The sequence below is a fragment of the Macaca fascicularis genome, chromosome 7, assembly GCF_037993035.2.
Source record: "Macaca fascicularis isolate 582-1 chromosome 7, T2T-MFA8v1.1".
In the NCBI taxonomy this organism is placed as follows: domain Eukaryota; kingdom Metazoa; phylum Chordata; class Mammalia; order Primates; family Cercopithecidae; genus Macaca; species Macaca fascicularis.
Window position 1 is genome coordinate 89394225 of NC_088381.1, and position 15073 is coordinate 89409297.

Consider the following 15073-nt stretch of genomic DNA (forward strand, 5'->3'; position numbering starts at 1 on the left):
AAGGAAGCTCCTTGAATACTAAATTTGCACAACCACAGTGACCCTATAAAGGTTGCCTTCCCTTTTAAGATTAATTTCTCAGAACAAAGCACAGTGAAGTCATTACTATGCAGCCTCACAACTGTAGCAGCCCTTCTAAAGGTTGTAGATTCTGGCTGATGATGTCACTGACACAAAGAAAAAAAATGCAAAACAGATAGTCTTAAATAAGCTTTCTGGTGAGACCAACTGCATTTTGGCCATGGCTCTGCAGAGCACTCTGGGGACAGTGTGGCTGGGACTTCTCCTCAACTCTCTCTGGAATGGTGAGTAGGCTCCTTCACTATTTGGTTTTGTAAAAGTGTAGGACATTGTTTTAAAATTTGGACTCATTTTTAATAGAAAAACAGAGAAGTCAGATCTAATATTCACTGTACCTAAGGGGCAATCAACAAACCAAATAGTACCATTAAAGTGACAGCCCTCTTTGTTTTCTTAGTTGCAGAAAGCAAGGACCAAGTGTTTCAGCCTTCCACAGTGGCATCTTCGGAGGGAGCCATGGTGGAAATCTTCTGTAATCACTCTGTGTCCAATGCTTACAACTTCTTCTGGTACCTTCACTTCCCGGGATGTACACCAAGACTCCTTGTTAAGGGCTCAAAGCCTTCTCAGCAGGGACGATACAACATGACCTATGAACGATTCTCTTCATCGCTGCTCATCCTCCAGGTGCGGGAGGCAGATGCTGCTGTTTACTACTGTGCTGTGGAGGACACAGAGGCAGGGAACCCATGAAGAGCTGAACAGAAACAGAGATCACAGCCTTTGCAGGAGGCAAAACAGACGAGCAATAACTTTTTCTTCCTTAATTCAGTGTTACCCAAGCTTTTTCATTTGGTACTGCTATTAGGAAAAAAAATCGAGTCCAGACACACACTATATATTAACAAATGTCTATAAAAATATGCTTTTAATTTTTTTTTGAGATAGGGTCTTGCTCTGTCACCCACGCTGGAGTGCGGTGGCATGATCACAGCTCATTGTAGCTTTGAACTCCAGGGCTCAAGGGTAGCTGGGACTCAGCCTTCTGAGTAGGTGAGACTATAGGCATGTGCCACCATGCCCAGTGAATTTTCCTCCTTTTTGTAGACATGAGTTCTGTCTGTGTTGTCCAGACTGGTCTCAAACTCCTGGCTTCAAGTGATCCTCCTGCTTCGGCCTCCAAAAGTGTTAGAATTACGGGTGTGAGTCAATGCACCCAGCCCAGAAAATATGCTTTTAAATGGTGATTATTTCAAACAGTCTTCTTGATATCTGAAACACTTTTGACTCATTTTTTTGAGATCTGATTAGATTATTTTTGCTTTTCCCTCATAAAATGACTGATGATGAACTTGCGATAGTAGTAAGAGGCAGGTCAACCCTTCCATTTTCTTTTCTTTTTAAAAAATTCAGACAGGCCGGAATGCAGTGGCATGATCATAGCTCACTGCGGCCTTGAACTCCTGGCCTCCAGTGATCCTCCTGCCTTGACCTCCCAAAGCACTGGGATTATAAGTGTGAGCCACCAGGGTCAGTCAACTAATTTTCTCATTGCTGTCCGTGCTTACCTTTTAAATACTGTCTGCTAGCTTCAATTTCTTTGCAGCAATACTTTCAAAACAAGTCCACTTTGTAAAGGGTGGTTTAGTTAACATTGGATGATGTTATAAGAAGTGAGAAAGGAATGAATGAGTGACTGGCTGCTACCTACAGCCCTGCATTTGGAACCTCAATCCTTGCCTCAGGATACTTTGCTTATAATCTAGCATACAGTCCCATTGAGGGGGGCCAGTCAGTGAGTATATGAAATATTAGTAAAACTGAATCTCCTTCACAATATTTAAACTAAAAACAAATGCAAATGGAAGTATTTGTACTTATTGCAATGCATTCTTCCCACACCCCTGTCAATTAGCTTGGTCCTCCCATCCCAGATGTGTCCCTCCCACTTTAGAGACCAATGCCTTAGGGTAGCCCAGTGGTTCTTAATATATTTTATAATATAGAAGATTTGTGAAAATTGGATTTGTTTTCTTGCGGGGCCATATTCTAGATAAACTCAATCAGGGTTTGTAGGGGTGGGACCCAGAAATCTATATTTTCCATAAAGCTTTGCTGGTGATTTTTTTGCTCAACCAGGTTTGATCTGGGAATTTCAGATTTTGGACCCCAGGTGTATGAGTTCATTCTCACGCTGCTATAAAGAAATACCCAAGACTGGGTAATTTATAAAGAAAAGAGGTTTAATTGACTCACAGTTCTGCATGGCTGGGAAGGTCTCACGAAACTTACAGTCATGACGGAAGGCAAAGGGGAAGAAAGGCACCTTCTTCACAGGGCAGCAAGAAGGCGAAGTGCCAGCAGGGGAAATGCCAGACATGTATAAAACCATCAGATCTTGTGAGAACTCATTCACTATCATGAGAACAGCATGGGGGAAACCATCTCCATGATTCAATTACCTCCCACTGGGTCCCTCCCACAACATGCGGGGATTATTACAATTCAAGGTGAGATTTGGATGGGGATACAGAGCCAAACCATATTACCAGGTCTCCAGGCTTTAACCACTATTCTCTACTTCCTTTCAGGCAGAATTTTAGTAACAGAGGAGGGCTTCAGGAAGTGAACCGTACAGTGCAATTGCTTGCTTACACAGTAGACTTTCAGCAAATGTTGACATTTGGAATAAAAAGTGAAGGGCAAGATGGGCATGATGGCTTACACCTGTAATCCCAACACTTGGGAAGCTGAGGTGGGAGGATCCCTTGAGCCCAGGAGTTGGAGACCAGCCTAGTCAACATAGTAAAACCCTGTCTCTATAAAAAATAGAAAAAATTAGCTTGGTGTGTTGGCATGTGCCTGTAGTCCCAGCTACTTGGGAGGCTAAGGTGGGAGGATCGCTTGAGCCAGGGAGGTTAAGGCTGCAGTGAGCCATGAGGGCACCATTGCACTCCAGCCTGGGTAACAGCAAAACCCTGTCTCGATTAAAAGAAAAAAAGTGGCCAGGTGCTGTGGATCATGCCTATAATCCCAGCACTTTGGGAGGCTAAGGCAGGTGGATCGCTTGAGCTCAGGAGTTCGATACCAGCCTGGTCTGTACCCAAAATACCAAAAATTAGCTAGGAGTGCTGTGCACCTGCGATCCCAGCTACTTGGGAGGCTGAGGTGGGAGGATGGCTTGAACCTGTGTGGTGGAGGTTGCAGTGAGCCAATGGCACCACTGCACTCCAGCCTGGGCATCAGAGTGAGACCCTGTTAAAAAAAAAAAGGAAAAAGGTGAAGAGCAGATTGCTGATGACAGAAGAAAAAAGGCATTTTAGTAATGTCAATTGTCATGAAACTTTGCCAAGATGTCATAAGATTGACTTTTAAATGCAAATTTTTAATAACATCCAAATATTTCCATTGGATATAAATGTAAATTGGTATGCTTGTGCTTGTATTACTTTGTTAGGCATATTATATTTTGGGTTGTTGCTTGCTTAAAAGTGTGTTAATCTTGTTTATTTTATTTTATTTCTTTATTTTTTCTGAGACGGAATCTCGCTCTTGTCATTCAGGCTGGAGGGCAGTGGTGCAATCTGGGCTCACTGCAACCTCCACCTTCCGGCTTCAAGCGATTCTCCTGCCTCAGCCTCCCAAGTAGCTGGGATTACAGGCACATGCCACCATGCCCAACTAATTTGTATTTTTGGTAGAGACGGGGTTTAACCATATTGGCCAGACTGGTCTCTAACTCCTGACCTCAAGTGATCCACCTGCCTCAGCCTCCCAAAGCGTAATTTAAAAAATCTTATTTTTTAATCAAATGAAATTCTTGAGAAGAGGAAGCATGTGTGACCCTTCTTTAAGGTTGTCCTGCACAGTTCTGTTTGCACTGTAGTGGCTCAATAAATTATGAACACGGGTGTGACCTCATTGCTTTGGCGAGAGGGACCAGAGACAGAAAATTCCCTTTGGTTATACAAGGAAGTTCTTTCGTTCACAAAGGAGTCTGTACATGTGGTATATTGAAAACCTTACCTTTTACTCTGGTGTTTTGATTCTGTAATTCAAACCGTCAACAACTAGTCTTCTACCAGATTTTTTCCAGCTCACATGGAGAACTCTAAAGGCGTTATTATCCAAAGGGGAAAATGGAAAAAGAGAGTGAAATAAGAGGAAAAAGCAGTTGATGCGTTTTTCTTACAACGAAGAGAGCAGCCACGAAGTCCCACTCTGAAAGGTATAACATTTTGAAGCTCCCCAATGGTGACAAGGACAGAAACATCCACAGGAGAATAATTTTTTTTTTTTTTTTTAACTCCCAAGCCTGGGAGTTCATATATATAAATCGAAAGATATCTGTGTCTGTCACTGGCTCCATGAGAAATCTGAAAGGCTTGCCGTGGCTTGCTACTGTGTCCTGCACCATCTGACTTCACTATTAGTTTTTTTTTTTTTTTTTTTTTTGACAGGGCCATGAAAACCACCTATGGTAATTGTCTGTACCTTCTGAAAATCATGGCGCCGCAGAGAATGGCTGGTATTTGGAAGGCTGTGTTGCTTTCATTTTCTTCCAAGGATTAGCGTTGTGGGTTGAATTATGTTCCCTGCCCCTTGCCCCCCACAAGGATATTTTTTTCGAGTAGGTGACATGGGTAAGTCCTAGTCCTCAGTACCTCAGAATGCAACCTTATTTGGAAATAGGATCTTTACAGTGGTGATAAAATTAAAGCGAAATCGATAGGATGAGACTGAAGGCAATACTGACTGACGTCCTTATAAAAAAGGGAGATCTGAACACAGAGACAGACATGCACAGAGGGAAGACAGTGTGGAGAGGTATAGGGAGAAGATATGAAAAATGTAGTATTTTTCAGAGGTTTGATATAGCGTGGATATAAGTTGGGACAAGAACACAGCAATAAACTGTGTGGGGAGATTGAAAGTCAGATGTGAATTAAAATGTTTTGCAGACGCTTATGTAGATAGATAATGATCTCAAGGTCCAGTTTACATTTATTTTCCCCGTGATATCTTGGAACTACATAAATTGCCTAGAAATTAGGTGTAATCTCAGGAAAAGGTAGGAAAACTCTGGTTTGACTGAGATGTGGTTTCTGATACCTGGTAGAACATAGCTTTAAATAGAAATTAAATATAGTTATGAAAAATAAAAGTTTTTTTGCCCTCCTTGAGCATCTACTTTTGTGTATTGAAATTATACACCTTACAGATGATTTAAAACTTTGCTTTCTTCAAAACATATGAAATGATGATGATTTTGGTGAAAGGGATAATACTGTCTTAAACCACATAAGGGGAAGACACTGTCAATAGGACTTTCATGGATGACTAGCATTCCCTTTGGACTCAGTTTTGAACACCTGAACAATAAAATAGAAGATTTAAAAAATACACATAATCACTCACAAATTCATCTGTAACATCTTTTGCATGATCTTTGTTCTAGTATTTAACTGAATTTTTCCATGGATAATCTTCTATAGCCATTTTCTCTCCTACTGTTCTACATTCTTTTACCAGATTATCTCAAAATGTATCTCTGATTTTATTATTCCATAATTATTATTATTCCATAATAAAATCCTTCAGGCTTTTAAATCTTATATATAAGAAAGAAACAAAAACAAAGTCAGCCAATCTAAATAGAGGTACCCTCTTCTTAGTAAAGCTGTCATATTACGAACCCAGTGAAATTTCTGCTTTACTTTCTGCTGCTATATCCCCTATCCCTTTGGGTCACCAAATAAGTTTATTCTCTAGCCTGTAAGGCCTGTTGGCATTATCTCCTGTATGAGTCTTATCAGATTATTTTCTCTGCCTGAAATGCCCTCTTTCTCCCTTTATTCAGATTCTAGCCCAACCTCTATAACTTCTTCAACTGACGACTCTCTCCCTTGTCTGTGCTGCTGTAGTATAATGATCCCCAAAGTGTTTGACTGTGTGCTATTATCAGTAAAATATGTTACTCCTCCAACATATGCTTATTTATATGCTCATAGTTTATGATTGTGTGTATAACAAACAAAAATAGAAATTAGGAAAGTTTGAGATAAATATAATACTAAATGTTATGATTTTCTTTTTGCATGCAGGGGGATCATCTTGTGTAGTATATCCATGTCCCTTTTACAAGATGAACTAACTAGACTAACTTGGTCTTTAACTAGTTGGCTAAATTTCTTAAACTTTATGAAACTCTTTCTTCTCTCATTTGCAAGAAATATCTGTAATGATTTTTCTATTAATATTCTATTCTTGCACATTTTACTTCAGATCGTTAGTAGTTTTTCCCCTAAGTGTTCATCTACCAAAATGGATGGTAAGTTTCTTGAGGGCAAGGATTATGTCTTGTTCCTCTGTTTATTTCTCAGTGCAAATGGTATCTTACATTTAACAGGCACTGAAAAGTGATTTGTGAGGATCAACGGATTCACGGGGTTTTCTCCTGGAATTGTCAGAATGCCAAGGCAGTTCTTAAGTAGATCCCTGGATGAGGAAGCCTCTCTGCGAAGGACAACCGTTTGTGATGAATGAAGGGAAACAGAGCTCTTACTGCATTGCATATAAGATGGCCTCTCATTACTTGGATTTCTGGTAGCTCTGTGTACTTATTTAAAGTTTCAATCATCTGACAGTTATTTACTGGGTGCCTATAATTTGCCAATCACATGTTTTTTTTCCCTTTATTCTTGTCCCATAAAACAAAACAAAACAAACAAAACACCCATTCTCAGAGCTTCTCTACAACAGAAAGACACCAAACTAAAAATAAAAAAGCGTGAATCTCAGGAGGAGAAGTTCTGAAAGACAATCTAGACCATCTGCCCATGCGATGCTTGATTTTCTCAACAGCATCACATCAAGGGAATTGCCAATATTTTCACAACAGCTTCTTGCAGGAGGGTTCTTGCGGCTCCCATATCGTCCATTCAAACTCCAGGTAGCTGTGAGCTGAAAAGCAATTGTGCTTTATGTTGAGGAAACATCTGTGTTCCTGTGACTTCTACACCTTTGGGAATCTAAAACAGTTCACATCTCTCCTTTACACATTTTGAACCAGATACAACATTTCCATTGAGTAGTTTTTGTCCATATTAAATACTTGCAAGTGGCCAGATGTGGTGGATCATGCCTATAATCCCAGAACTTTGGGAGGCTAAAGGCAGGTGGATTGCTTGAGCTCAGGAGTTTGACACCAGCCTGGTCTGTACCCAAAATACTAAAAATTAGCTAGGAGTGCTGTGCACCTGCGGTCCCAACTACTTGGGAGGCTGAGGTGGGAGGATGGTTTGAGCCCGGGTGGCGGAGGTTCCAGTGAGCCAAGATGGCACCACTGCACTCCAGCCTCGGCATCAGAGTGAGACCCTGCTAAAAAAAAAAAGAAAAAGAAAAAAGGTGAAGAACAGATTGCTGATGACAGAAGAAAAAAGACATTTTAGTAATATCAATTGCATGAAACTTTGCCAAGGTGTCATAAGATTGATTTTTAAATGCAAATTTTTAATAGCATCCAAGTATTTCCATTGGATATAAGTGTAAATTGGTATGCTTGTGCTTGTATTACTTCGTTAGGCATATTATATTTTGGGTTGTTGCTTGCTTAAAAGTGTGTTAATCTTATTTATTTTATTTTATTTCTTTATTTTTTCTGAGATGGAGTCTCGCTCTTGTCGCCCAGGCTGGAGGGCAGTGGTGCAATCTTGGCTCACTGCAACCTCTGCCTCCTGGCTTCAAGTGATTCTCCTGCCTCAGCCTCCCAAGTAGCTGGGATTACAGGCATGTGCCACCATGCCCAACTAATTTGTATTTTTGGTAGAGATGGGGTTTAACCATGTTAGACAGACTGGTCTCAAACTCCTGACCTCAAGTGATCTGCCCGCCTCAGCCTCCCAAAGTGTTGGGATTACAGGCGTGAGCCACCATGCCTGGCCTAATCTTATTTTTTAATCAAATGAAATTTTTTGAGAAGAGGAAGCATATGTGACCCTTCTTTAAGGTTGTCCTGCACAGTTCTGTGTGCACTGTAGTGCCACAGCTCCTGTTGGGTCTACCCAGAATACGGTCAAGAAGAGGTATTTAGACTCTAAGGGGTCATGTCTCCTTTGGCCTGTGATTAGTTACAGGTGTCCTGAGATTAGGGTAATTGCATCTTCTCCCATCCCTTTGGGCCTAGGAGTGGTGAAATCTTCTGGCTGTTATTAGCCCCAGGTGCTTCACCTTCCCTTGTAGTTTTCCCTAAATTTTGCACATACATTTAAAAATATTCATTTTGTTAAGCTTTTTTTCAATGATTTTCTCGAGATGATTGCCAGGACCCTCAAAAAGACAACACTAACACTCATTTTAGGCTTGAGGAAGAGAGAGAAGAAAGAAGAAATTAACTATATGTTTCCATTTATGACAAGTCTTTCTGGAACTTGCAGATTATTGTTTAAAGACACCTTACCAATTCCAAAGAAAAGCATTATTATATGGCTAAGTTTTCAATGATTAAAGTATGAGATCCTTAGCAAACCTTTTAGAAAGAATTATGTTCCACTTTTTTTCTGATTCAAACAAAGAGATTTTTCATTCTTTCCTTAGAATATATACTGAATATTATTTGCACAGTATTCAAAAGAAACAGAAGGCAAATCAGAGGAACAAATTCTTTATGTAGATACATGATTTTACATTAAAATTAAAATCTATCAAAGAATTACTCTGTTGCTATTGCAGCCTTTTTTTAGTATAAAACTTTAGCATGTCCTCCCTTTCCAATGAGCACCTTTTCACCATCATAATATATCAAGTTTGGTTAACCATACATTTTTTACTGAATATGTACTTCATTTGAAGTCTGTTTTAAGTAGCCTCTGCATGTGTAAAGCATCTATTTTTCAACCTCTTCTCAGAGTTTCATTTTTTGTTTTATATCTACTGTTTAATATGACAAATGCTCCAAAAATATTTATAAAACCTTTTCTTACTTTTCTCTCTCTAACAATGTTTAAAGAGAAGGTTCAAGTTTCTTTTTGCACTAAAGATCATTATGGGATGGGCTCCTAATAGGCCCAACCTAGAGAAAAATCTGAGTTATTGTTTGGTCAAAGAGGTTTACACAGAAGCCAGCTCTGAATTACTTCTAATGAGAAGAGCAAGGCTCCTGTTTTCGCTTGTCATTTATTTTCTTTTGCCTTACTCTTTTCTCCTATTTTGCTTTTTCTTATCTCTCTTCCAAAAATTTTCTCTCCCTCTTGATGCAAAGCTATATTTTCCTTTCCTTTTCTGTGCATTTTCCCATCCTATTTCCCTTCTTTCTGTCTCTACATTAAGAGAGCACAAATCATTTACAGCTCGGTCCACTCAGCCTGAATCTTTTCCACTTTGATCCACAAACTTCTATTTCTTCTCCTTTGAACCCTTGATTTGCTCCCTATGTCCCTCATGGAGCGTGTAACCACCCAAAGTTTGGCCCGGGGATAAGGCCAGGAAGCACCAGCTACTTGACAGTGAAGTCGCTGGTCCTACGTGTGGGCTCTAGGGGGCGATGCAGTGTAAGGTCCTGGTACAGGAGGAGCAGCAGTCTTGCTCCCCACGGAGCTTTGAGGAGCTGGACCACAAGTGTGCTCCACAGAGAGAAGATACCGGTGCCGGGAAGCACCAGTGCCCTGAGGAAGGGCCATTTCTAGAAGCCCCGTGCTGACACAGGGGTGCTGGTTCCTCTTCAAGAGCCCACTCTCTGGGGTGGGGCAATATCTCCAGCAGAGGTGGACTGGAAAGGCCCCCCCCGCCCCAACCCCGCCCGCCGTAAGCTTAGCTGGAGCCATGGCCTCTGCGCGCATCTCGACGCTTGCGATGCTCTTCACATTGAGTGAGTAATATCCCCTTCCCATTTTCCACTCGCATGATCCACTTATATGCTCTTCAGCAGCTTCACTGATGCAGCTTGGATTAATTTACAGGTGGGCTGAGAGCTCAGTTGGTGACTCAGCCAGAAGATCAGGTCACGGTCGCCGAAGGGAATCCTCTGACTGTGAAATGCACCTATTCAGTCTCTGGAAACCCTTATCTTTTTTGGTATGTCCAATGCCCCAACCAAGGCCTCCAGTTCCTTCTGAAATACATCACGGGGGACAACCTGGTTAAAGGCAGCTATGGCTTTGAAGCTGAATTTAACAAGAGCCAAACCTCTTTCCACCTGAAGAAACCATCTGCCCTTGTGAGCGACTCCGCTTTGTACTTCTGTGCTGTGAGAGACACACTGATAGGGGCTGCAGGGGGAGCAGAACACAAACTTTGAGTCTAGTAAAACCCATTTACTTGAAGCCTTTGTTCCTCCACGAGAGTGGTGTGGTTCCAGGATATGTCACTTATTACAGTGAAACTACAGTTTAAAACCATAGAATTTGCTCATTCAGCAAGTGTTTATTGAGTCTTGATGTGCCAGGTACTGGGCTAAGCACCGGTCATAAAAAGGTGAAAGAAGTGTAAAACAAATAGCAAAAAACATAGGGGAAAATTACCATGACATTAGTCTGGGCAAGAAATTCCTTCCTTCTTTCCTTTCTTTCCTTTCTTTTCCTTCCTTCCTTCCTTCCTTCCTTCCTTCCTTCCTTCCTTCCTTCCTTCCTTCCTTCCTTCCTTCCTTTTTCTTTCTTTCTTCTTTCTCTCTTTCTCTCTCTTTCTTTCTTTCTTTCTTTCTTTCTTTCTTTCTTTCTTTCTTTCTTTCTTTCTTTCTTTCTTTCTTTCTTTCTCTCTCTCTCTCTCTCTCTCTCTCTCTCTCTGAAAAGGGGTTTATTTTCAACAGACATTTCTTTTTATACCAAGGTGAAATGTCATCATCATCATAATTTTGCAATGTTACATACCCGGTTGAGACCATTAAAAAAATTAGGTTCATGGGATACATGTCCAAGTTTGTTACAAAAGCCTATTGTGTGATTCTGTGGTTTGGGCATCTATTCATCCTGCCACCCAAAGAGCGAACATAGTACCCAGGAGAGAGCTTTTCATCTCTGGTGATCAAGGAATTTTTGGATATGACCCCAAAAGCACAGGCAACAAAAGCAAAAATAGACAAATGGTACTATATTAAACTAAAAAACTTCTGCACAGCAAAAGAAACAATAAACAGAGTGAAGAGAAAGCCTATGGAATGGGAGAAAATATTTGCAAACTCTACATCTGATGAAGGGTTAATATTCAAAATATTTAAGAAGCTCACATACCAAAAGCACCCAAATAACCTGATTAAAAAATAGGCCAAGGACCTGAATAGTCATTTTTCAAATGAAGACATACAAATGGCTGAGAGGTATATAAAAAATGCTCAATATAATTAATCATCAGGAACGTGCAAATTAAGACCACAATTAGATATCACCTCACAACCTATTAGGTTGGCTATTATCAAAAAGACAAAAGATAACAACCATTGGTGAGAGGTGAAGAGAAGGGAACTCTTCCACACTGTTGGTGAGAATGTAAATTCCGTAGCGTGCAGCCATTATGGAAAACAGTAGGGAGGTTTCTCAAAACACCAAAAATAGAACTACTATATGATCCAGCAGTCTCACTACTGGGCATATGTCCAAAGAAAATGAAATCAGTATGTTAAAGGGATATCTGCACTCCCATGTTTATTGCAGCACTATTCACAATAACCAAGATATGGAATCAACCTAAGTACCCATCCTTAGATGAATGGATAAAGAAAACATGGCATATATACATTATGGAATACTATTCAGTCTTAAAAAAGGAAGAAATCCTGCCATTTGTGATGACACAGTTGAACCTGGAGGACATTATGTCAAGTGAAATAAGCCAGGCACAGAAAGACAAATACCACATAATCTCACTTATTTGTGTAATAAAAAAGTTGAATTTATCAAAGCAGAGTAGAATTGTGGTTACCAGAGGCTTGTGAGGGGAATGGAAAGGGATTGGAGAGATGTTGGTTAAAGGGTACAAAATTTTAATTAGATAGGAAGAATAAGTTCAAGAGATCTATTGTAATGGTGACTGTAGCTAATAATAATGTATTTGCAAGAGAAATTTTTTTCTTTCTTTTTTTTTTTTTTTTGAGACGGAGTCTTGCCCTGTTGCCCAGGCTGGAGTGCAATGGAGTAATTTCGGCTCACTGCAACCTCCACATCCCAGGTTCAAGCTATTCTACTGCCAGCCTCCCAAGTAGCTGAGATTACAGGCACCTGCCACTACCCCGGCTAGTTTTTTGTATTTTTGGTAGAGATGGGGTTTCACAATGTTGGCCAGGCTGGTCTCGAACTCCTGACCTTGTGATTCACCTGCCTCAACCTCCCAAAATGCTGGGATTACAGGTGTTAGCCACCGCACCCAGCTGCAACAGAAATTTCTAAAAATTGCTGAAAGTAGATTTTAAGTGTTCTTACCACAAAAACGATATGTATGTGAGGTACTGCATATGTTAATTAGTTTGATTTAGCCATTCCACAATATACACATATTTCAAAACATTATGTTGTATACTATATATATATATATATATGCACACACAATTTTATTTGTCAATTTAAAAAGGAATTGAAAGAAGCTGTCCTTGATCTCTATGTGCCAGGTGTCATTCCAAACATTAATGAATGCATTTAATTCTCATAAGTATTATATCAGCTTCACTTTACAGATGAAGAAGCAAAGTCACAGACTGTATCTTGCTCAAGTCACAAAGTTAATAACCGGTAAATTGCAACCCAGGTAGTCTGTCTCTAGGGCACATGGTCCAACCACTCCACTCCTCTGCCAGTCTATAGGCTTCTTGAGGCAAGAGACTGATTTTAGTGATGATGTAGCCCTAACTCCGGAAAGGGTTGCTATCAAAAAAGTGTTGGTTATATGAATGAACAATAAACTGACACTCTAAAATGGTTTGGTGTGTGCCAAGATAGAGAATTCAAAAAATGCTCTATGAGATGAGGATATAGGAATAGCTTAGCTGTGAAAGAAGACAGAAGCAGTCTGTAATGGGAGGAGAGTTTGAATCAAGGAAGGGTGTAAATGTGTAGTTCTTATAAGGATGGTTGCTTACAGTTCCTATGTTCACGTATTACGTATGCTCTTGAGAGGAGCTGGACTTAATGCACTTTTCTCTCTTTATCTTTTCCCAAGTTCGAGTGTCCTGGGAAGGGCTCTGTTTGACTCAGTGTGAGTTACGTGGCTCTTCCTTGGACTAATGAGTGGTGGCCATGGGTGCAGGCTGCTTGGATTAGCCCAGCTTGGGTTCCACCTTTGGTGGCTGGGGGTGGAGTGAGGATTCTGCAGGTTAGCAGCTCTATTTTGAACTACATGGTTAAAAGGAGTATGTCCCAAAATAAGTTAATTTTTACACAGGGATCTACATCTGTTTATTTTTTTCCCCAAATGGATAGCCAATAGTTCTTATACCACCTCCTGAAAAATTCACTTTTGCCCCATAGATTTGAAATACCACATTTATAGTACATTAAATTCCTACATATACCCAGATCTACTTTTGAACTCTTGATTTTTATAGTTTTGTGCTAGAATGTGCTGCTTTAGGGAGATTCACCCTGCAGCCTTTGGTTTGTACCTTGTGATTTACCAGCCTTCTTTTTCTATCCCTCAATCCATCACATACCTTAAGAAGCCTTATACACAAGGATGTGGACATGTTAGCCCACATGTCTACAGTCTAGGCAAACAGTGATCTTTTGGCCACCCATTGGTCCTAGAGTTGTGTACACGGGTGGGATATCTGCTTCTGGGAAGATAATCCTTGAGAGAGGCCCATGCAGATCTTAAAAGTGGGTTTGGGGATGTTTGTGCAGGGAATTCTGAAATCCTGGGTACCCAGAATATGGTCAAGAAGAGGTATTTAGACTCTAAAGGGTCATGTCTTCTGTGTCCTGTGATTTTCTCATGGGGAAGGGATAGGAACACCTGAATGATGGCTGGGGTGGAGGCACAGAACTCTGAGCAGGGACATCACTTGCTCAGGTCTAGGGGTGGCAGTGTTCTGTACCATTATTGCCAAAATACATTTGAGTTCATGAAACCATGGTATCTGTTTTAGATTTAGGTACACAGATGCCATAACTCTAGGTGAGCCCTCAGCCACCATCATTGTTTCACTCCAAAGGAAGTTCATGTCCATAGGGATATTTTTAGCACATTACACCATTGACCTGGCTGTGTGTCCTCTTTCTGCCTTTGATACTTATAAATACATTTTATGCAAGTCCTGCAAAGGAAAGAAGTCTTTTAATATAATTATCACTTATTTATTCATTTAGCTATTCGCTTATTCACTCAATGATTATTCGTGGAGTTTTGACTATGTGCCCGGCATCGTTATCATCCCTGAGGATGCAGTGGTGAACAAATCTTTCCCTCCAGTCATTCCCCAGGCTGCACACTTGTTAATATCATTTCCCTACCCAAATAGAACTACTTCTTAGTCAAAGAGATACAACTCTCAAGATACTTGCTTCTCAAGAAAATTCTCCAAGGTTAAGCTAGCACTTAGATATTAATCTTGTGTCATATGGTAGTAATTGGTAGTGGTGGTGATGGGAGTGGAGTTATGTAGGGAAATGGGAATCTATATTTTCCCCCTTTTTTAAGGTGGCTGAGAGGGAGCAACTATGTCTTTTTAGAAGTTCTGTTTTGACTTAACGAAAAGTTAGTCTTGCATTCTTTTTTCCTGTTTGTTGGAAAATACTCCTTATAACCAGATAAACTTCAGGAAAAACTAGAAATTCTGGAGAATTTGTCATCATTAGATTTCTTTTTCTCCCCCCTTTTGTATCACTTCAAGAACTTTGTGGAAAGAGAACTGAATTAAGAATTAGGAAGCATAGGTTGTTCCTGATTCTTCCTCTAAGTAACTATATGACATGGGACATGCCATTTCTACTCTATGTGCCTCATCTCTTAATTAATGAAATTGAGATCATTGGAAGGATTGTTGTGAGGATTGCTGTATGTATGAAATATGTCTTGGACCCCAAATAAGAGTGGGTATTTAGGTAGGCACAGCAATCAGATACCTAAGACACCA

General features: G+C 40.3%; 1 gene segment (V, D, J or C); it reads left to right on the forward strand.

Annotated features, from left to right (window-relative positions):
* Nucleotides 1-230: 230 nt before the first annotated feature.
* Nucleotides 231-908, forward strand: LOC102123575 (T cell receptor alpha variable 2-like). The segment is given in 2 exon segments: nt 231-305; nt 479-908. Coding segments are annotated over 2 exon segments (360 nt in total).
* Nucleotides 909-15073: the final 14165 nt, after the last annotated feature.